We start from the raw sequence: 23153 nt of genomic DNA on the forward strand, positions 1-23153 counted from the left end.
TGTGTGTGTGTGTGTGTGTGTGTGTGTGTGTGTGTGTGTGTGTGTGTGTGTGTGTGTGTGTGTGTTGAATGCCAGTGCTCCTGAGGGATGTGGCACGTGTGGCTGCTGCCTTTTTTTTATTTGAATAAATTCTCTGGTAGCAAAGTGTTCACTGTCCTGGGTTTTCACAAATAAGAACATGTGGTACTTAAATAGACACACGAGTGATTTAAAGAATCAATTAAGACAACATATGATCTCAGTGTAGCGGGCCCATGCAGAAAGTAGTTCTGGATTTCTTTTCTTGGGTTTCAGGATCTTAAGAGATTTCTATCAATCTGAATGAGTGCACCATTGTTTGTGGCCCTCAAAGCATTGAAAATAAATGTTTATATTTATACTGTTATATGGTCCTAGATTATCTGGAAAAACTAACCAATAATGTTCACATTTACCTTAAGACCCCTTTCATCCACATGTTTTGTCCAATTCCATCCTTTACCACTGTAATATTGTAGAAGCTCCTGGAACCATTTGAGTCCGACCAATTAAAAAAAAATAATAATAATGAAGTCATCTAATTTTTCAACACTAACTGAGAGTCCAGACAATTTACATTGACCACATCTTCTGTCTGTCACTTTGAATCACTCGCAGGGAAGAAGATAAGAACATCTTTGACTACTGCAGAGAAAATAACATCGACCACATCAGCGAGGCCATCAGCTCCCAGAAAGTGGAAGTCAACACTACAGACGAAGAGGTGACTATGCGGACAAATATATCAAGTCAAACTGTACTGATGGCATGAGAGCTGTTATTTATGGTGCCACAGTGTGCTGCCAAATGTAAGGTATATCTAATATGGGTATGTTGGAACAGTGAAGAGAGAATTACCTGCTAAAGTGTCCTCTAACCAGGAACTAGTCTTTACTAGCAGCAGGGTTGGTGTCATGTGATCTGCCTTTTCTAGAAGGAGGTCAGGAGAAAATGATCATTGCAGTATCATTTGGAGTACAGGTCAGTGGGGGATGGTTCAGGCTGCTCTTTCTGCACTTGTTACATAATGGTTTCAATGATCTGAAGCCACAGACACCTGGGAACAACTCCTCAGCCTGAGATGTGTGAATTGTGTGAACATCTATTACCATAAACAGTGTGTTTTCTGGATTGACCCCGAAATCCATTCACCTGCCCTGGATTCATTACGGGCCGAGCCAAATGGCTCACTCCCTTCTTCTCTTTCATCACAGCCCTCTGCAGATAAGCAGGCCGGCGGCTGGAGAGTTTCAAGCCAAAGGCCAGATGGTGGAAGGACCTCTGCAGAGAAAGCTTTGTCTGTCCACCGCTATTGTTTGCTCACCTGCAGTGTAGCTCCCTCAACAGCAGAGGGCAGTGGTGAAGTTTGACATCAGCAGGAAGCTGATCTGCTCCTATTGCTCAGAGAGTGAGCATAGTAGAGGGTCTAACCCAGGGCTAACTGTTTGGGTTAGTCACTAAATATTCACTTGTCTTTTGTTTTGAAGTAAGCTTCCAACAAAGCAGAAACAACACTAAATACAAAATACTGACCTCATCCAGCCATTTCTAGAAATTACACATTGCCTTTGGTTGCTTAGGCCTAGATACTTTGATAAACTTGCTTTTCATATACAAACTAAGCTAACAGTTATACACAAACTACAGCCGTACCAATTATATTAAAGTAACAATGAAACAGAATACAACTCCAGAGAGCCCAAGCAGTGATACAAAGGCGATGTTTCATGAAACTATCTACGATTAGTGAAATAAAGTCCAATAAACAAGATAACAAGATCTCAACAGGACGTGTCTGTCTGAATGGTAAACCCTTTTTGGAAAGACATACACTATTCAAAAATATTATGGGGTCAAAGCAGAAGGGCGGCGACAATGTCACTTTTAATTCATGTATATTAAAGTTTGGGCTGCGTAACAAGAATAACAAATCAAACCTTGTTCTTTTTTGATACAAACAGATTGTTCTGTTATCAATCAAATAATGTAGTCTATAAATGCTTAGAGTGCCTAGAGTAAAGACACTTTAAAACAAGATAAATATAAGTAAAAGCTCTGTGGTGCATTCCTTTAGTTAAGGAGCTACTAACCTGTTTATATGTATCCTACATTATAAGCCATTATTATGCTCTTAATGATTATTTAAATTGTTGTTTTCTCATCAAATGCTTAATTTTTTAAAGCGATTGATATAAAAGGAACAGTCACTCAAACACCTTGTTGATCCTGAATCATAAAAGCGCTACAAATGCCTTAGTTTCTGAAGCTGAATCATGTGTGTCATCGATTAGAGGACTTCCGTGGGTTGGGAACCGGAGGGTCACTGGTTCAAGTCCTGGTGCAGACCGCAATAAGGAAGTTGTTCTGGTAGCTGCAGATGTGTCAGGGCACTTCCTGAGTACTGCTGAAGTGCCCTTGAGCAAGGCACCATATCCCCAACTGCTCTGATGCGCTCCTTGCGGAGCAGTGTGTAGCCACTCTGACGTCTCTCCACTAATGCATGTCCACAGGTCCTGTTTGTGATTTGGGTCTATGTGTGTGAGAAGCATGTCTCTCAATAACAGAGTGTAAACCAGAATTTCCCCTCTGGGATTAAAATAGTATTTAAAAATACATTAATTACATCTTCAATAAAAGAAGTGCTAAATAAGAAGATCTTGAATTGTGGGTCACAGTTATTAAATGAATACCATTTCAAAGCAGCATTGGAAGAAGTGATCGTCATGGGCTCGTCATTTGAGCCTGCACTCATGACAAAGTTGTCTAGAGAGGAAGTCATCTGTTTTTCATCAGCCTGACTTATGTCACTCTATCAGTAAAGACAGTTTTCTCCTCTGTGAAGTAAGTGATCAAGATTTGACTTAAATCTCCTTTGAGTGGTCCTTCAGCCCTGATCATAAGAGACCTGTCTTAAATATCTCTCTCTTTGCTTATCGATCAAGATGTGATCACACTCAATCAACCCCTGAACTTTGGAAGCTTCTCTAAATGTTTTACTGCACTTATTCTTTTGATTTAACTCTGCATCCCTCCAAAGCTTGTGTGAAATCTGTTTACAGCTTCATGCTGGATGTAGTAATCTTATGGTTTAGAATGTGGCACGTAGTCAGCAGCAGCACACCTGAGAGAGAGCTGGAAAGAGCGAGTGAGGAGAGAGAGAGAGAGAGAGAGAGAGAGAGAGAGAGAGAGAGAGAGAGAGAGAGAGAGAGAGAGAGAGAGAGAGAGAGAGAGAGAGAGAGAGAGAGAGAGAGAGAGAGAGAGAGAGAGAGAGAGAGAGAGAGAGAGAGACTTATTTGTATTCTGGCCCGGCACATAAGTCTCCATTTGAACATGCAGCCGTGGTGATCAATATGATTTAAGCAACAGAATTAGACTTGGAGAGTTTGCTTTACCTAATTGGCCTCACTGAAAAATGAGCTCCTGTGGTTTTCTTAGAGCGAGGATCTTGGACCTAAGGAGGGTATGCTTGTGTTGGTCACTGTGCGTGCTTTGTGTGTGTGTGTGTGTTTATTTGAGATAAAGTAAAAGGTTGCAAGTTTGAGGGATGCTCTTGTTTTCTGAACAGTGTCCCATCAATCAAGCTTTACAGACTGTTTGCAGGTTACTCTGATTTGAGTGTGAGAGTCCTTGGTCTCTGATCAAACATCCATGCTGTTCCTCTTTGCTCACACATCCAGGGAAACACACGCGCGCGCACACACACACACACACACACACACACACACAGCAACCGACATGTCTATAATACGCCTGCAAGTCATTATAGAGCTGAGGTCTAAAGGTTATGAGTTCTGAATCCTCTCACATTATTTATTTAGCAAGAAACAGATTGAAGTGTGTGTTAACTAACGGTTTGAACTAAAACCCTGTAAAGACATCATACTTCATGTCATTAATCTAACTTAAATGAATCAATGCTGTTGAATGCTAAGTCATGCCTTCAAACTTTTGCAGTTGCAGTTCAAAGTATGCTGCTTGTGAGTAATCTTGTGCTTGTATTTGCAGGGCCGGGCTCTCCTGCACTGGGCCTGTGACAGAGGACATAAAGAGCTGGTGTCGGTATTACTGCAGCACAAAGCAGACATCAACAGTCAGGTAGCATTTCGCTCTCTTTTTGTCCTTTGAATTTGTCCTCCTTAGGCCAATTTTCATCCAACAACTGCTGTGGAAAATCTAATTTGGGCAGCCGAAGATTAAAACAACAATTGTGTTTTCATATTGAACAACTACAACTTGAGTAAGAGTTTGGTATGTGTGATATGGATCTGAAACAACAAAATTATGTTTCAGCTTTTACAAAAACTTCAAGAAAAAATCATTGTTAAACCAAGGTAAACTGGAGCAGGATCAAATCTCTGTTACGTCAGATTCCACCTCTTAATTGCTTAAATTGGTAAACTTCAGAGTTGAAGTCAGGGACAGTTTTTTTCCAATGAGATGGAAGAACATAAACACACTTTTTAACTCAGTCTAAATACCTCGAATTTGCCCCCCCTGGAAAGATATTCAGGTTCACATTTTAGTTGAATGCATGTTGGTGAACAAGAATGAAGTGAGACTTTTTCCTACATCAGGGCAGTGGTGGAAAATAAAGTCTGTACAGCAAGTGGAGGTGTGTGTTTGAGTGTATAAAAGATGGAATTCAGAAGAGGATGAGAGAAAAGTCACTGCTCTGCACACACATGAACCCAAAGCAAATAGTGACATCTCCGACATCCCCATAGCACTCCTGTCTTCTGCCTCCATCCCTTCCAGAAGGTCACCTTTAATTCACTTTGTGCCGCAGACAAATCCCTCAGGGCTTTAGCAGACTGAGTTAGCTGGTAGCTTGCCTGGTGTTTAGTCTCCCTGAGGTTTCAGCAGCATCCAGGAGGCTTTAGCTTTGGCGGTAAGCTGGCTCAGCTGCACATCGGAGAAATTACTCCTCTCCTCTGCCCAGCAGCACGACACAGTGCAGTTCAGTGCGCCGCACACTGAGGCTTTAACTGTAAGGCCGAATCAATTGGAAGTAATCAGGCAAATTGTTTTATGTTGCACAACCCACATAATCAGGACATTTCACAAATGACTTTCTCTTTTGTGGTCATGCGTGGCCTCTTTTGTTTTGAATGTTGGGGGGGATTGTTCATAAAAGACTTAACAGTGGGATAACTACGAAACACTTCACTAATGAGTTAGAGCCATATCCAGATAATGACAGCGCAGGAGGATTGTTGTGTGGATGGAGGCCTTTGTCCTTTTGCAAGATGCATCATATTTGCAGTCATGTATCTATCATTAAGATATAAAGTGATATCAGCATGTGCCGAGGTTTTTCTGAGGTCAAAGAAGGAAACGTGACATCTTTGGACAGGTAGTGATGATGGAAGTCTGGGCAAGTGCACACTTTTAGTTATTGACCTGACCTTGTCCTGACTTTTTTCTGACTTTAAAACTTCTATACACAGAGAGGAAAATGTGTTTTTATTAAACCATTTGTAATCGAGCTAACACAGAGATGATCATGGTAATCTGGAGATTTAGGATGTCAATTGTTTAAAATTGTGTTTTCTTTAAAACTGTTATGTTTGATCAAATTTGTGTACACCACAAAATGTAATCATACGATAATGTTTCAGGAGGGCCTTTTAAATTCAAAAGTGTAGACATTCATGCATTGAGGGCATCTGGGTGTTCACCTGCTTGTCTCTCAGGTGTCAGAGGAAGCATGCCGTGGACAGGAGTGAATGTTACAGACACTGGATCTGTGCAGCATAGCTACTGGGAGCAGATTTATGAGGTGGCCAAGAGGTGGCTAGGAGAAAAATATAGTCAGCTAAATCATACCACTCTGTCGCAATGCCAAATTATCTCACTTTGCAAAGCTTACAGAGCGATATGCTTCTCATTAGAACCTGCTCGAACATCCTTTTGTTTTGTCTGCTGCTCCGGGGTGAGGTCAGCGAGGAAAGGGAGAAAAGAAGCAAAGGAAAGGAGATGAGTTTTTTTGTTGCACTGCAGAAGAAGAAAAATATCCTGTGCCTCATAAAACAAAGAGTCAGGGAGGTTGTGTGTGTTCATGAGAGGAATGTTTGGGATGTTTGCAGGCTATTAGAGCGCCCAGTAATCTCTCTTGACCTCCACCAACTGCCAGCAACCAGTAAATAAAGATCAAACATGATTAATGCTTAATTTGTTGATTAAAAAGGGGAGGGGGTTTGAGAGTTTAAACAAAAGGTATTATTATTTGCCTTGCAGTGGAGGAAAATCGTTTGATATTAATCAACTGATTGTTTTAGTGAATTGTTCCCCAACCCATGGTAACCTGCATTAAGGGCTCGTTTGATAGTTAATCCTGGATGAAGGCTGCGAGGGACTACAATAGGTAGAGCTGTGTGTGTGTGTGTGTGTGTATGTGTGTGTGTGTTTGTGTGTGTGTGTGCGTGAATACACAGATCACAGCTGTGCCACCTGCCAATTGTAGCTCAGGCCCTTATGATATATCAGCTAATACACAAAGAGAAAGTAGGACACAGCAGAACTGTGGGAAAGATGACAGCAATGGTGGAAATGAAGGCTTAAACAGTGGATTTACAGTCTGTGTGCCAGAATGTGTTTAAGAGCATCAATGAGGCATTAGCTTAAGTTGAGCACATTCCATCATATCACAACAGCACCAATGACAGATCATAGAGTGCCAATTTAACACTAGTTAGGGCTTAGATTTCTTTTGGCAACTACATGTATGAGTTTAATTATTTGAAACAGTCAATCAGACGAGATAGACGTTTAAATTGTGCGTACCTGAGCACTGAGCGCTCGCCTTGGCCTGATCGAAGTTTGGCTTTTGCTTTAAAAAGATGAAGATTTAAAAAGACTTAAATCCTTATTTGAGTTCCACACCTACATTATATATACTGCATCCAAAAGTCTCCTTTAAAATGCAGAAATTGTTACATCTAACAGACTTGTATGAGTGAGTAAATGTTTTTTTTTTAAAAACTCTGTCAATGGGAAAACAGACAGAATACGGAAGGCGAGTGAGAAAATGATGAATAATAGTATCATGTACAATCATTTACAATCCAGACACAGATGAATGCAAACACAAAGACCAGTAGAATATAAAGTTAATGCATTTAAAAAGGTTTGGTAGTGAAGATTTCATGACATTCATACTTTCAGGAAAAGCGGTACAGTCTCCTATAAAGATAAATACGGTTAAAATTAAAATAAAATAACTGTATCTGGCTAAAAATAAACTCACTCGTATGTTTTAAAGGAAAAAGGAATTCAAAAACGAACAAACAAAAATAAACACAACTTGTTCACATATAAAATACACCCAATATGTGAAATGTACCTCTTGTGTACCTCTTGTCTTTATGTGCTGGGTTATTTATTGGCAAGAAAGGGATGCCAGGCAACAGGTGAAGTAACCACAACAATATAACTCTCAGCCAAAACATAATGGCTGTAGCTTCATATATTTACCGTAAATTAAGAGTGTAACCAATCCTCAAATCTGAATTATTCCTTTAAGTAAAATAAACAGGTATATGATCCAAAAAGTGAACTGTTCTTATAGAAAGATTTAATCCATACAGAATGAGATGACCTGAAAGTTGTAGTTTTTAAATGATGAATAGTCTTAAAATGGACCCTTTTAGAGGTTTAGTCGTGTGTTTGTGTGTGTCCACTCTCCCTGTGGTCCTTCTCTGCCCAGACGCTGTAATCCCACACCTTCAGCTAATCCTCATCCCACACACATACAACTTTTACTTTCATCCCAAACCTTCCTCTTCCCCTCCCAACAAGCTGTAGTGTTACCATGGAGATATACATTCACAGAGAGGATACCTTCGTTCAGGAGAAATTGGAGTCGAAGAGGAAAGGTTTTTTTGTTGAGAGGGTCTGCAGACTACAACAAAGGTCAAGAATGGCCCACAGTACGATGTCTGACACTGGGTGATTACTGAGCGGGTGAGAGACAGGGGTGGGATTAGACTGACAAAGAGGAAGGACAGGTGAGACACAGGTTACCACAACACAAACACAAAGCCAGGAAGGAAACATTGTGTGGGTTTAAGGAGGTGAATTTGGGAAAAAGCATCACAGGTTTTAAGGACATTGTAGTTTCTCACTAAACTCATGCCTATTTTTTTTTTTTCATTCTGTCTCCCCATTTTTACCCTCTCCTCATCCCTCTCCACTTCCCCCTCCAACCCTCGTCCCCCTTCACTCCATCCCTCCCTCAGCTCTCCAGCGCCTCTACTTTGTATTAAAACAACATGATCCATGAGGCGGGGAGAGCGACTCGCAGCACCAGTAATTCTAATTAATCCAGCGTGGTAGCACAGACGCAGCAGGCCCTAGGCGCTCCCAGTCTATCAGATAGAAATTCATAACTTAATTGAGGTCAGAGCCTCGAGCCGGCTGAACAAAAGTCTCCAGCCAGGACCAGCTAGATCAATAGTAATAAATATCTGACTGGGCGGCCCACAATTGGTAGCAAGAGAGCACACAACAAGTCTGGTACATGTTGTGTGTAGAAGCTGCAGGGACGTCCATATGCAGTGTGAGGCCGTCTGTTTGTGTTGAAGAGGTAAGCCTTCAGGACTCACAGACCGGCATGTCTCTTTAAGATATACACAATTTAACTTTTCTTAAAGGTACTGTTCTTATATTTAAGGCAAGTTTTAGACTTTTACACGGTTCTCTTTCAGTTGTTTTTATTTTGTATATATGAATGTTAGTAGTGTGGATGGACTCACACTGTGGACTGAATTATATGAGGGAGCAAAACATGTAGCACTGTAGGTCATCAACTTGAATAATACAGGCTCAAAGTTATAAAGAACTCTAGGAAATCAATAAAAGAGATAAGCGATATACAGATAAGTGATTACGTTATGTTCAGTGTATATATTGAAACTCAAGTCCTAGTCCAGTAGGCAGAGCCCTTATGTCCTCCATTCTTTTTAGATGGCAGTGTTAGAAGACATTGTGGGTGATAAGTTATAAGACGTTGTAGTACAGGATGAGTAGACATTCAAAGTTGAATTTAATCTTTAATATAAAGTTTGTTCAAAGGAGCATCAACAACGTATCTTTATTACCGTTTTCACACTAGCAGAAATCTCCTGAAAAACTCAGGATAATACCTGGAGGAGCTGTAGGCTATATGTGAACGCAAACAGCCAAATGTTTTTGCTCAGATTTTACCCGGAGTTTCTCCTAGCAGACCCCTAGTATTTTTTCTGCAGCAAGTCTGAGTGGGCTGATGTGAGAACGCCGCAGGATATTCTCCGGAAATTCAGCTCGAGCCCATATGAAGGGGAGTGACGTTTATATTTTGTTACTGCTGCACGTGACCACTACGATCTCTGTGCACGTAATTAAACGGCTGCATTACATTTTCTGTTCGTCAGTTTTTTGTTCTCCACTCTTTTGTGGATGTTGTCATTCCGTTGGAGTATTGATATAGCATTGATGTAAAGGCAATGATAAAAAACATATATATTGTCATTATAGCGTCGTGTAGTGGACTCTGTTGTTTTGTCCGCTACTTCCATTGTTTATTTACGTCACGTCTTGCCTCAGGAGCATAGACGGATTATGAGACAATGGACCCCTGGGCACGTGGACTCTACAGTCCCCCCCTTACTCCCCTAGACAGAGATGGGCTACTGTGTTCATGTTGTTTTGCTTTGCTTTGCACTTGTATTACTCCCCTAATTGAGGGGCCCATGATAAGAGGCTTATATTCAGGCTATTCCTTTAGTATTTTTGGTAGGAATTTTGGACCCTGCTATTGAATGAATTACTGAGCCCTTTGACTATGCAACATTGAAAGTAACAGGGACTTCACACAGAAGCTGTTTTGTCTGACAGGGATAGTCTCCAGCTGTGAGGAGCATATGTGAACAGCCAGGTCGGAAGAATCTCCAGAGCAGTCCTCCTGTAATTATCTAGATATTATCCAGCGTCAGAGTGCATATGTGAAAACAGTTTATACATATCATCCAACACTGCACTGTGTTTGTCACAACTCCTTGGTACCCTGATATTAAATTCAGGTAAATCCATGCTTCTTAGGCCAGTATGCAAGGCATACACCAGGCTGAAAACCAGATTTATTTTCATTATTGATTCATCTATGAGCTGGTTCAGTGCGATATTGGGTTTATAACCTAAAACACTCTGAGCTATTGAGAGAACAAGGTGTGCATACACTTTTGGAAGCTCTTGGCTCACGCCATTTTTTTTTCTGCAAACGGATCTGACGGTACGTATATCGATCCCAGGGGAATTAATCGATTTTTTAAATCTGCAATAAAAAAAATTGTGAAACTTTAGTGAATCGATACTTTTATCCCAGTTTGGAAGTGTTCACATGTTAGATTTCACCTTCTTTATTCGTTAAATAATCCAGTGCTATAACAAAGTTGCAGATGTACTGCAAGTTAAATTGGAAAGGCTGCTGTATAAATGTGGACTACTTTAATAATCAAATAACACAAGGCTGTCTCTTTTTGCTCCAAGGGAAACATGTTTGGGACAGGGTCCTAAATGAAGGTTTTTAGGTTTGTGCCAAATCTCTGCCTCACAAATCAGCAAACAAGGCATCGAACGAAATTTATTATTTTCAAACTGAACTGAATCGTGAGCATTAGCATCCGTTCATGCACATTTTTCATCAAAAGCATAGTATTGTCATTGTGTCATTATTTATAACCTTTCAAACTGAGGAGGCAAGCGAAAAATATCAATCATTCAGCAAAAACGAAGCATTACCACCTTCTTTTGTGCAGCTCTACTGTGAGAGTTTTAAAGCTTGTCCTGCTGTAGCAAACAAAGAACACTGAGCCCTTTCATCTGTGTCCTCTACTGTGGTGTCAACTACTTGTGTGAAAAAATTGGTAATCACATACAGGCACACACACACACACACACACACACACACACACACACTCAATGGTGGTTGATTGAAATTCTCCTGGTGAAGGCATTATTACACGTTCGTAACCCTCCCCTTTCCCAGCACAGCCTCCTATAACTAATGGCTCAGTCAGGCCAGTCATAACAAATATCCAGCCAGATTCGTCATAATTGTGTGTGCCCATGTATGTTTACGCACTTTTGTGCGGTTGTAATTGTGCATTCTATCCCCCAGAATGTATAGGGTCTTTAAGAAAGAGTAGGCAGCAAGGTGGGAATATAAGACAGCAGAATTTATTGAATAATCAAGGAATGAAAATGAAGAATAAAACAGGATGGAGAAGAAATGGAGCAAAAACACATTATTAATTTGTTTGAGATAATCCCAGACTTTTTATACCATAGCTTGTGTCTCTTTCACCTCTCTGTGTGTATTAGGGCATTGTTGACTGTATTGCATATAAAATAACACACACTGTGTTACAGAATGTATTCATATAGCTCAAGAGACGAGTAGAGAGAGGGCAAGAAGACAGCATGATTATATACATGCATGTGTCCTCAACTTGCAATATGAGAGTGGGTCCTATTTAGCTGTCAAGTGGGGGGGGGGGGGGGCAAGGTTTCTTTGCGCTTTCCTTCAGAAGTTTATTGTTTTTAAAGATGAACACATGTTCAATGGATAGAGGAGAATCTGTCAAAGAAAAGGTTGTTTAAAAGTTTACAATTTCCAAGCAGGGAGGATTCAGAGCACACATAAAAGCCAAACACACACCTTGACATTTTACAAGCCTTACTCTTATGGGACGGGTATTTAGTACTCTCTGCACATTAGCTCGTCCTGCTGAAATGAAAGCCGTTGCAGTGCGGTGTTAAAAGGGCCTATCGCACACAGATACAGTTATGAATCTATAATACGAGCACTCAGAAAAGAGCCAGCGACTTGACAGTAATAGTGCGGCCTAAAGAGCCATTCCAGCAGGTAACAGTCCTCTTTGCCATCATCAGCTGTTGTTTCTTTCTTATTGGCCACTCTCTGGGCCTTGCCTACACTCAACTATTTGATTTCCATCGTTCTTAACCATCCACATAAATTGTCAGGAGCATTAAAGCTGTCCTCAACCGTTTCAGACAGAGATGGGGGGGGGGGGGTAAGAGAATGAGAGAGTGAGAGTTGGATACAGACAGTGAGGGAAGGGGTGGGGACGGGGGGTGAGGAGAGAGAATAAACAAAGTAAGTGTTTTGCCTTCCATCAGTCTCCCCCGCAGTACTCAGCTTTATGAGTCCCTCACTCCAAATGCCTCAGCCGCAGCCCCTGAGCTGCCTGCCCATTGATTTTCATATTACACTCTTTTATGTATTTATTTATTTCATATATTTCTTTTTAAACATCATCGATGAGCCGCAGGAGGACAGACAGAGGGGCCCTCTGGCAATGTGGAGTCTCAGTCTTAACCTTACCCTCCTCCCTGATGGCTTTAATGGAGGCTAAGGTGTCCCACGGGAACAAGCAAGCAAGACGACATTGGGAAGGGGGGAGGAGGAGGAAGATGTGCAGGAAGAAGGCAAGGGTTTAAGGGAATGGAGATTAAGAGAAAAGAAGACCTTTCTTTGGTATGGTGTGATGGAGGCAGACATGAAAATCAGCCTTTTGTGGTTAAAGATACGTTTCAACTTTTAAAGGAGCTTATCACATGTAGGACATGGATGGAGATTTTAGAGTTGTACATATAGCAGTCTCAGTAAAATACAGGATCAGGTACTGACCAGTTCACGAGTCTATGGTCTGATTTAGCATCATAATTTTCCTCCCATGAAAAAGATTCAGCAGTATTGTTCTTCCTTTGCTGCTCCACAACCACATCCTACACTCTTAAGAAGCACTGTGCTACCAGCATTGATGTATTAAGGCTAGCTCCAGTAACTACTAATGTATAGCAGCAAATAAGAACTGCTTTAGGTAATTTTACAACCACAATGTAGTATCGAGGACAATTACATTTCAATCCTGGCCGGGCTAAAAGCTTAGCTGCTACCCTGAGCTCTTCTTGTTTGAAGTCACTTTGCTTGTTTATGGTCTGGTTTAATTTTACCAATCATTATTCCTGAGGTTTAGTATTTGCCAAACTCTGTGTGTAACATTTGGTCTGTAAGCCATTTCCCAATATTTAGCAATTGATCTTTTGGCGTGAAGAAGACCCACATTTATCATTATTCCTAGATGTATTCAGTTGTATGTTTCTTGGTTATAACAAACTTTAAAGATCATCATTTCTCATTTCTTCTCTAAGTCAATGGAGTGGAACTTAAGTTTCAGCCAATATGCAAATTCTGTATCAGACATGGTATCAGAAAAACAATGGCAACGTAACATCTCAAGTTTCAGACAAACTGAACTTGTTTTTGACTGATTGTCCTCTGCTGACGTAAGGTACGTCACTCTTTGTGGCCGCCAGACAACTCTTACACAATACATATCTATAATCCCTGTCATCCTCCAGGACCTCCGTCAGCTCCGGACCTGTAAACCCCCGACTGTATAGTTGCTGATGGAAGCTTGAGGAGTGTGTGTGTGTGTGTGGGGGGGGGGATCACAGGGGCACCTGAAGGACACTCAGGAGGTGTGAAGGGTAGTGAGTTTTGTGACGGGCTAATTTGACCGGGTGGCAGTGCTCACGCAACTGAGTGGCAAGGTTACCTCTCCCTACGCAGAGAAGAGACCCAGATTCAATTAGGGACGCCCTCGGTCTGCAGATCCTTTTAACATGGTGGGCCTTCCCAATGCACGCACTTAAAAAAACACACACACACACACACACCCACACACACACATCTGAGGGAAACAAACACAGCACACACAGGGCAAACTCATATTCATGCACTGGCCTCTACACACATTTTAAATCACATCTTACTGTATCAGTGGATTTCAGAGAAGATTCTACGATACTATTCATTACAAATATTCTTTTTTCTTCATTACAACAATGTATATCCCAGGTGACTTTACATCCCACCTTTAAGATAGATTTATTGAGATGAATACATCACAGCACACATTCTCTACTATGAAGTCATCATGGCGAGTGATTATCTCTATGAATACAGAATCAGTAGGCAATGCACAAGATTTTCTGAATTGCAAATGTTCCAGCAGGAGTTTGTAATAAAGCGTGTTACTGATCTCAATTAAGCGGGCTTTGTGTGCATGCAGGAAAAAAGTCTGTGAGGAGAGCAAAAGAGGCAGACCGCACTGTGGATATGCAGTGTTTACACGGCTGTCTCCGGACGAAGATGAAGCTTTTAATACGCTTTATTTTAATTGATCTTCATAACTATGCAGTATGCGTCGTGTCTCAACTCAAACTAGATTCTTGTATCTAAAGTTGTTATTTTGACTGTAGAGAATGACCAGAAGAAATTTCATTGATGTCTGTTCCAGCTCACTTTGGAATTCTGAGATGTTAGATCATTTTCATAGCAAGAACAAGGTAGAATAGCTTTCACATCTTATTAATAAAACTGTCTTTTTTAGTGTACCTACATCAGGCAGGTTCCCAACATCCCACAAATTGACTCAATAAAACGTCATACACCCTACCAAAGTCAAAACCAAGTGAGGTATTATTAACAGAAAAGTGCATTTAGCACTGATGTTGGTTCTGTTTGGTCCATGACATTGGCACTGCAGTAGCTGCTCTTCTTACGAATGGACCCGGTGGCGGAGGCTCCTCCTCCTCCGTCTCAGATCTGTGTTCTTCTCTCTGATTAATGGCACCTGCCCATCATAATGCTATCTGCTTGAATCTGCATACCAATGATCCCAGTCGCCTATCGATTCCCCCCTCATCTTTACCACACACACCCTGGAGACTGATATGCATACACACACACACATCCCCCCCTCTGTTCTCCTCCCCCTCTCCCAACCACTGTCATTATAAAAGTCAGCAGCTGCTGCATGCATTGATCATAAATCATAATTGCTTGTCCATTTTTCCCCACTTGTTTAATGTTGCTGTCAGGGACAGTAGGGGCGGAGAAAAGGGGGAGGCAGAGACAGGGAGAGAAGAAGAAAAGGGAGTAGAAGTTTACTGAGATACAGAAAGAAACGATAGGAACAGGGGATGGTGGAGAAGTAGAGAGAGAAAGGTGGAAAAGGAGGATATGACAATGAAAAAGAAATAGATATTTTCCTTGGGTTTTCAGAGCGCACATTGAAATTATATTTCAGGATAGTCTTAATGTGTACTTCCATCATAGACTGTGTAAAAGAAGCCCACAAAGGACGCTTCACATCCTCTCAACATGGTTTGTAAACCATTTCTGAAGCAGCAAGTTTGTCATTTATGTTGTCACCATCTCGTATTTGGAAACGGAAGTGGCCAATTTCTGTGTTGTACTCTTCAATTAGGAGGGTGAACGTGCAAAACGAAGGAGTAGGGCTAAGTGGTGAAATGGGACTGAGCCTAAGTATCTTGTTTTGTGACAGACCCAATATGGTTGCTAATCTTGGCAAAGGTCTTTAATTTATTAAGTATTATTTTATTAAGTTATCGTAACCAAAAATATTAATACAGATTAAAAAAAATAATTAATTAATTAAAATAAATTCAATTATTTAATTATTGTTACTACATTTAGAATGGAAAAAATTGTACTTTGAAAGGGCATGCACATTATTTACTCTTTTGAAAGTGGAAAAAATGAAAGTGAAAAGTGAAGGAAAAACTATAAAATCCTCATAGTTGCCTCTAGATCACCCATACTTTCTGCAATATTAAAACACGCACACACAAACAGGCACACACACTTGGATTTCTTCAGTCCCATGCTGTACCAACTACACAGCTGGCGGTGGTTTTGTCTGACCTTTCCCCTCTACCCAAAATCCCTCTTCGAATCTCCAAGACAAACATGAAATGCAGACAGACTCAAATCTAGTTTCAAGTAGTGATGGACTCACTTGTTGTGTGTACTATTTTTTTTTATCTCTGCCTGTGTTAAGTTTCTGCCTCTGCTTTGCCCTTGATCCTCTCACTTAATGCTGGTAAAAAAAACAGCTGTGTTAAATGTTTGAAGTATTCTTGTCCCCTAGAGCCCGGTCTGTAACAGCAGACGGAGAGAACAAATTAAAAACTGTCTGGAAAGAGCACAACATCTGTGACAGTATCTGCGCGTTTTCTGCATATAAACAGAGTTACAGACAAGGTTTTTTATATCCTAGTTGGTCTGTCATCGTCAGGTCATTCCTCCTGACCTGACCTCACAGAGGATAAGCTGTCTGAAAAAGACACAAATATTAACAAACAGTCCCGTGTCCTCTGTCTACATTTCTTTTTCTTATTTTCTTTTTTTTTTTGTTTCACTTTTGAGACATTAAAGAAATACGACTGTGCTCTTATGTCTTTCCACTATTTGACTTGCCATCCTTCTTTTTCATTCATCTTGCTTCACATCATTCATGTGGTAAAAATGATAGATTGGTGTAACTTAAATTCAGCAAAAAAAAAACCTGCAGTTGTACTAATAGATCAATCCCTATCCATGCTGCTCCTAAGCATATTGCTGCACCCCATTAGGGTGATACGCTCCACAGTGCTGGGTCTGGTATTGTGCAAGCAGCTGCTTTTATTGAGCACTCTGCTGACATCCAGCCTGGCATTTCTGCACCGCAAGGGGAAACTTTGGATGACATGTAAAAGCAGGGGGTTCAGCGCGACATGCCTCCGTAATGGGATGGGAACAGGGGTGCACCAGAGAGAGCAAGGGGGAGGGGTACTACGGTAGGCTTACTGCAGGTATATGAGGGCAGTGGTGGGATTGGGAGGGTAGGGGGAGGGAGTGTCTCATCCAGACTGCTTCAAAAGCAAATGGAAGACAATCCAATTTCCTGTGATTCCATCAAGCTGCATCCTGGATGCAGGGGCATTAGGGAAGGCTGAGAGGACAGGCCGCTGACCCCTCACATGAACATGCAGGAAGCATGTACGCTGCACACACATACACACACACACACACACACACACACACACACACACACACACACACACACACACACACACACACACTGGTATGCTTGATGTATATTCCTCACAACATGCAGGTATCTGCACTGTATATTTGTTTTTGCTTTATACTGTTAGTCTCCCTTAGTGTTTCCCTTTCTCTTTATTACTCCCCTCTCTTTTTATGACTTGCCTTTAGGTTGCTTTAAAATGCATTGTTACAGTAGAAAGCAGCGCTGTTCTTCTCAGCTCATGAAAAATTTCATTTTTATAGGCCAATGTTTCACCCTGCACAGTGACACTGTTGGTTTTCATATTGCTATCTGGCAATATAAAAAGTATTAAGGCAGCTGTTAGAATAATCCAAATGCATTCAAAGATATTAGTGGAAGTATTTTATTGCACAATGAATACTTTAAATACTTTGGTCTTATACTACCAAAGTACTACTTCTTCCTTCACTAGGATATTGATGTGATTGATCACCGTATGACTCTTTTCATACACCTGTAGCCTAATAGTTTGACTTATATTGTGAAATTTACTCAGGTCCCCTACTCTTCAAACAATACAACAGATAGTTCTTAAATGCATCATTTGGCTTCAGCTACACTCTCTCTCCTCCTTCATATTTTTTTGTTTGTGAAATATCAGCCATTCATTCTTGCTTTTATGTGTTTGTGTTGCTTTTGACCAACAAACGGCAGTCTGGCGGTCGCTGCAGATTAGGGCTTAAATCCCTTACACTTTGATTATAACTGTGTTTATGCTCACCAAAGTCTTTTACTTTGCCTTGACTGTAAACATCTGCCACTCTTTCGTTGTGCAATGTGTGTATGCTTTTTTCAGTGTTTATGTGTGTGCAGCTTGCTGTAAAACGGGGAATTCATTTAAAAATATCAACAATTCTGAAATATCAACATCATCGTGAGAGACAGACACAATGTCCGTAATCCATCACAGGTTGTGATTTGACTCGCAGACAGACAGCATTGTTGTCCTGGGTTAACTATGGCACGCTTTCCACGCTGGTGGTGATTTGCATCTGTGCTCTGTGATCCGCCCAGAGGGAATAGAAAGCTCTAATCCAATCAGCAGGTCCCTGAAGTGCTGCCCGAGAGAGAGAGAGAGAGAGAGAGAGAGAGAGAAAGAACATCAGTCTGTACTGGACCTAGCTAGAGAGAGAAGAGCGGAAAAAGGAGAAGGAATGGAAAGGAGGGATGAACAGGATTAAGATTGAGGAGGAGACTGAAAGGGAAAGAAGGAAAGGTGGGGCTTGAGTGACCAGGGGAGAGGTAATGAAAGAAAAGAGATCAGGGAGGTGTTTTTTGGAGGGAGACAGAAGAGAGAGGGAGAGAGAGAGGGAGAGGGAGAAGAGGAGGAGGAAGAATCAGGAGAGAATGGGTGAAGGCTGTGGAGGTAACCAAAACGGGAAGGTGTATGAGCGGATGTGCTGTTAGAAGGGCAGAGGTGGAGACACTAATGAATAATTTCATCAGGACAGTTTTAGTCATTTGGAAGTATTTCCCCTGCCGTGACATTTTTGGACACAGCAGGAAATGTCAGTGTGTCTGCTGGCTTTTAATCTGTCTCTGAGTGTTTGAAACTATTGTACTTGGCTCTTGTTCTGAGACTGGAGGCAACAGTTTGACCATTTATCATCATTATGAGCTGCAAAGGCAGGCTGCAACAGTGATGAAGAACTGAATCTTCTGTTGATGAGGCCTGTCATATATTGTGTCTTATTATGCCTACACGCACACACACTGACACACACACACTGACACACACACACACACAGACACACACACACACTGACACACACACACACACAGACACACACACACACTGACACACACACACACACACTGACACACATTCACAGACACACTTTCCCATCTTTGTGCCCAATCCACAGTTCTTGCAAGAGTTATTTCTCTACCATTGACCCTCTGACCCAAAGTATCATTTTTACTGTTCAAAAGACACACGCCCACAAATCCACACACACACACACGCGCCAGACACACGACCACACACTCTTCACACTCCCACACACTCCCACACCCTCACACACCACCACTGATTTTCTGGTCACCCTTTGACACTCATTCCCTCTCATCTCTCCCTTGTCCCTGAGCTGCTGTGTGTCAGGGTCAAAAGCGTTCATGTTTGATTTGTTTAAAGGACAAGGCTGTAAATATGTGTATTTCTTTTAAACGTTTTTAAAAAAAAAAAACAGCATCGACTTGCTCTGCTAACAAATTTTAAGATAAAGAACACTCCTCTCTGACATTGACCTCTATTAAAAAAACATGTGAGTGATGACATCATAATAGATGACACGTTCATTGTCCTGCATCTGTGAAATCTCACTAAAAATACTGGAATATCAAAATCAGCTTCATTTTCCATGTATCACACTTAAGGAATATGAGTCTGGTTTACTTTTCTCTCTATTTAAAGCATTTAAACAAATATTTACAAGACTGATCAAGACAATAGTCCTGTGGTGGTTAGTGCAAAAAATGCTGAAATATAAAAAAAATGTAATCAATCAACAGACGGGTTCATTTTGATGATGTAGTAAGTTGTTTCTTTTTTTACAGTACTTATTATATAGTATTAAAAACATTGTTTTCATGTCAGATGATGGGACGGCACATTAAAGGCACAGTGGGTGTTGTGTCACAGTGTTGTGTCACAGGGTTATTCATCTTCAATAATGTTTGTTCAATACAATAATACACGTCACAAGTGTTTGAGAAAATAATTGAGTCTCTTTAAAATAAGAGTATTATAGTACATTTCTAAGACTTTCATAGTATGAGCGTCACAGTAAGGGATAAATAAATCCAAAGAGACTGACGAATGCTGTACTCATGTTATATTGGTCTGATCATCATTACAGCGTCAAGCTGGAAAAGCTGCTTTATTCAGCCTTCAAATAGTGATTTCATTTGGAAGTATATGACAACTTCAAAATCTGCCACTTAACACAAAGAAAAGTAGAAGTGTGAGCAAACTCTGAAACGTGTCTGCAACGCCACATGTCTGAAGCTTGATATCAACACTAAAGAGTTGTACATTTTATATCCTTTTAGTCACCAAATAATTACATTCGCACAACAGTGAAAGTAGTTCAGTTGTACTGTTTTCAAAAAGGCATGAACACTCCCAAGTCACATTATTAGAATCATACCAGACTTATTATTTAAGACTTCTTGTTTCATGGGCGCCGGTGGACCAGTGGTTAGTCCAAGCGCCCAATTTGCAGAGGCTGTAGTCCTCAAAATCGGGCAGCCCTGGTTCAAATCTGACCTGTGGCTCCTTTCCCGCATGCCATTCCCCACTATCTCTCTCCCCAGTTCCCAACTCGATCCACTGTCTTGTCTCTGAAATAAAGGCTAAAAGCCCCAAAAAACATCTTAAATAAATCTTTTGTAAAAGTACTTCAAAATCAAGTGTGTTAGCAGGCTACTGGGTCTACATCCATTTTTCAGGAGAAACCTGCTCAGCGACATGTTGAGGTTCAGGTGAATCAGAGCTGGAAGTCACCTGCATGATAAAACATTTGCAGATCAAGTGTTTATAAAAATATCAATACCTCATCTTCTCATTTAACTCCTTTGATACAATTACAACATGTTGCCCTGTGTCCTCAGACAATCGCGAGGAGGTAATTGGAAAGTTTTACTGTTTAATTTGCAGTTTCACTTGCCCCAGCTGCCGGTGATTTACATTTTGTTATTTTTTCCTGCTGATATCATTCTTTGAATTTGCTCCCTCTGGGGTGTTTTTATTCTTCCCTGAAGGCTTGCTTTTCTCTTACAGGACAATGAAGGACAGACAGCACTACATTATGGTAAGAAGAACTCTTTTTCAGTTCTCAACAGTCCAGAATGTTGTACTAACACTTGAAAATGAAACTCTCTGTTTGTGTTGTTTTGCTTAATAGCTGTTTATGTTTGTCTGTTTTTGAAAGTTGGAGACACACCTTCTCTTTTCACCTGCTAGAATTTGTTGTCTGTCTCTCGTCTTTTCCTAATTTTTCATCACTTTGATACCTGTCTGGTTGTTGTTCTCTGTGTGTGTGTGTGTGTGTGTGTGTGTGTGTGTGTGTGTGTGTGTGTGTGTGTGTGTGTGTGTGTGTGTGTGTGTGTGTGTGTGTGTGTGTGTGTGTGTGTGTGTGTGTGTGTGTGTGTGTTTGTGTGTTTGTGTGTGCACGTGGGAGTGTGTCTGTGTGTGTGCACGTGTGTGTGTGTGTGTGTGTGTGTATTAATCAGCCCTAATAGTAAGCCCTCCCAAAGGAAATCAGCACTGGTCCTCAGACTCCCCTGACCCTCGCATGCCCCAACACACATGTCCCAGAAGGGCGGTTCCTGTGTGTGTGTGTGTGTGTGTGTGTGTGTGTGTGTGTGTGTGTGTGTGTGTGTGTGTGTGTGTGTGTGTGTGTGTGTGTGTGTGTGTGTGTGTGTGTGTGTGTGTGTGTGTGTGTGTGTGTGTGTGTGTGTGTGTGTGTGTGTGTGTGTGTGTGTGTGTGTGTTGCACCATCTGTCCCCCAGCTTGGTGGCGTTGTGTTGCATCACCTGCTATAGGTGTGCACACACACAAAAACACAGTGAGTGGAGGAAGCCCTGAGGATGGGGCATAAAAAGATGACTAATAAACATAAGCGATGAACTCCTGGAGACAAATAGCAGAGAATGAAAATTCATTCCCACCTCTCTTTGCACAGGGCCACAGCGGCTGGCAAGTGATTAATTGAGGGTTTACTGCTCACCATAAATTGTTCTCCTCCTCTACAGCTCCCCTGAGGGCTGGCCACTTTTTACAGCTCAAGGCCCAGGCGAGACACCTACCACGCGCACACAAACTCACACACACACACACGCACACGCACACAGGGCTGGCTAAATAAAATACTGTTTAGAGCAACAAGAGGAGGACTGCAAGTATAGCTGGAAAAATAAGCCAAGCTTTGTTATTCTGATTTGGCTGAAAGATAAGTGGTTCTTGAAGCATGTGACACATACACACCACATACTACTCATAAACACATCTTGAGTGTGCACATACACTTTCACACGTGCTCACATGCATTCCAATGTATCATCTTATCTCATGCACACACACACCTGCCAGCCTGCCGGCCAGCCACCTCTGTGCTAGAGGTTAAAAGGCCTGGCTGTCAATCACTGCGGCTGCTGACATCAGCGATCACAGGCTCAGCACAGAGTCTGCTCTTTAAGAGGAGCGAGCCATTGACACCGACAGAGAAGAGCACTCAGAACAAGAGAGGGAGAGCGAGGGAGAGCGAGGGAGAGCGCGGGGGTGAGGTGCCAGAGGGGGGGGGGGGGGGGGGTGAGAGGTACATCAGGAAAGAGGGGAACCCACTAACTTGGTTAGAAGAGTGCACCCCACCCTCCTCCCCCCTTCTAGCGGGAGGGAGAGAAGACCCTTTTAGTGGGGCAGAAATTGCCAATGGGGCAGAAATGAAGTGTTTGAGAAGAGCACAGGTCCAGCCCGGTGTCAGTGCTGGACCTGCAGATGGGCTTTTCATTAACTCCAGCTCTGTACATAGTGTATTAAAGTACACTGAGCAAGAAAGGAAAGACTCATATTTATCTAAACCTGCCTCACAACATCATAACAGATGCGTGAGCTGCAGTGATTCTTAAAATTCACCATGATGATAATTGTCCATGTTAGGATCTCCCCTTATTTCATGCTCAAGCAAAGCTGTGCTGCTAAGCTAATTGCTCGCTCTATGGAAATGTGAACACCTTGATGTTCGATTGGTGTAAGTTTACAATTTTTACTCTTCCAAAGTTGAGGCTTGAGTCCTAAAGGAGACAATACTTTTGCCATCAGGGACCCTCTGCTTAGGAACAATGTGCTTGAGGAGATCAGGCATGCAAAATCAGAGACATCTTTTAAAGCACGTCTTTTAAAACTCACCTCTGTGGACTCGCTTTTGTCTGATGTCATGTGATGGGATGAGACCGATCCAGTGAAATATCCACAGGATGTCAAGCAATCACAAGTCACAGAGACTTTACTGGAATTCTTCCTCTGAGGGCCATGAATGCCTATACAGGATTTACCTTAATATTTGCTTTTCTTCTTCTGCTTATTTCATGTCTCTTCTTGGCTGCATTATTTTCTTCCTAACTCCACCCATTATTTTTCCTTCTCTATTTTCT

General features: G+C 41.5%; 1 protein-coding gene across 1 annotated transcript in view; it reads left to right on the forward strand.

Annotated features, from left to right (window-relative positions):
• acbd6 (acyl-CoA binding domain containing 6) overlaps positions 1 to 23153 on the forward strand; it is a 32297-nt gene that overhangs the window by 8256 nt on the left and 888 nt on the right. Inside the window, exons 5-7 of the mRNA XM_020631751.3 lie at positions 637 to 742; positions 4024 to 4113; positions 20782 to 20812. Coding sequence (XP_020487407.1) covers positions 637 to 742; positions 4024 to 4113; positions 20782 to 20812 — 227 coding nt within the window. The remainder of the gene's footprint in view (positions 1 to 636; positions 743 to 4023; positions 4114 to 20781; positions 20813 to 23153) is intronic.

Source organism: Labrus bergylta, chromosome 6 (assembly GCF_963930695.1).
Source record: "Labrus bergylta chromosome 6, fLabBer1.1, whole genome shotgun sequence".
Classification (NCBI taxonomy): Eukaryota; Metazoa; Chordata; class Actinopteri; order Labriformes; family Labridae; genus Labrus; species Labrus bergylta.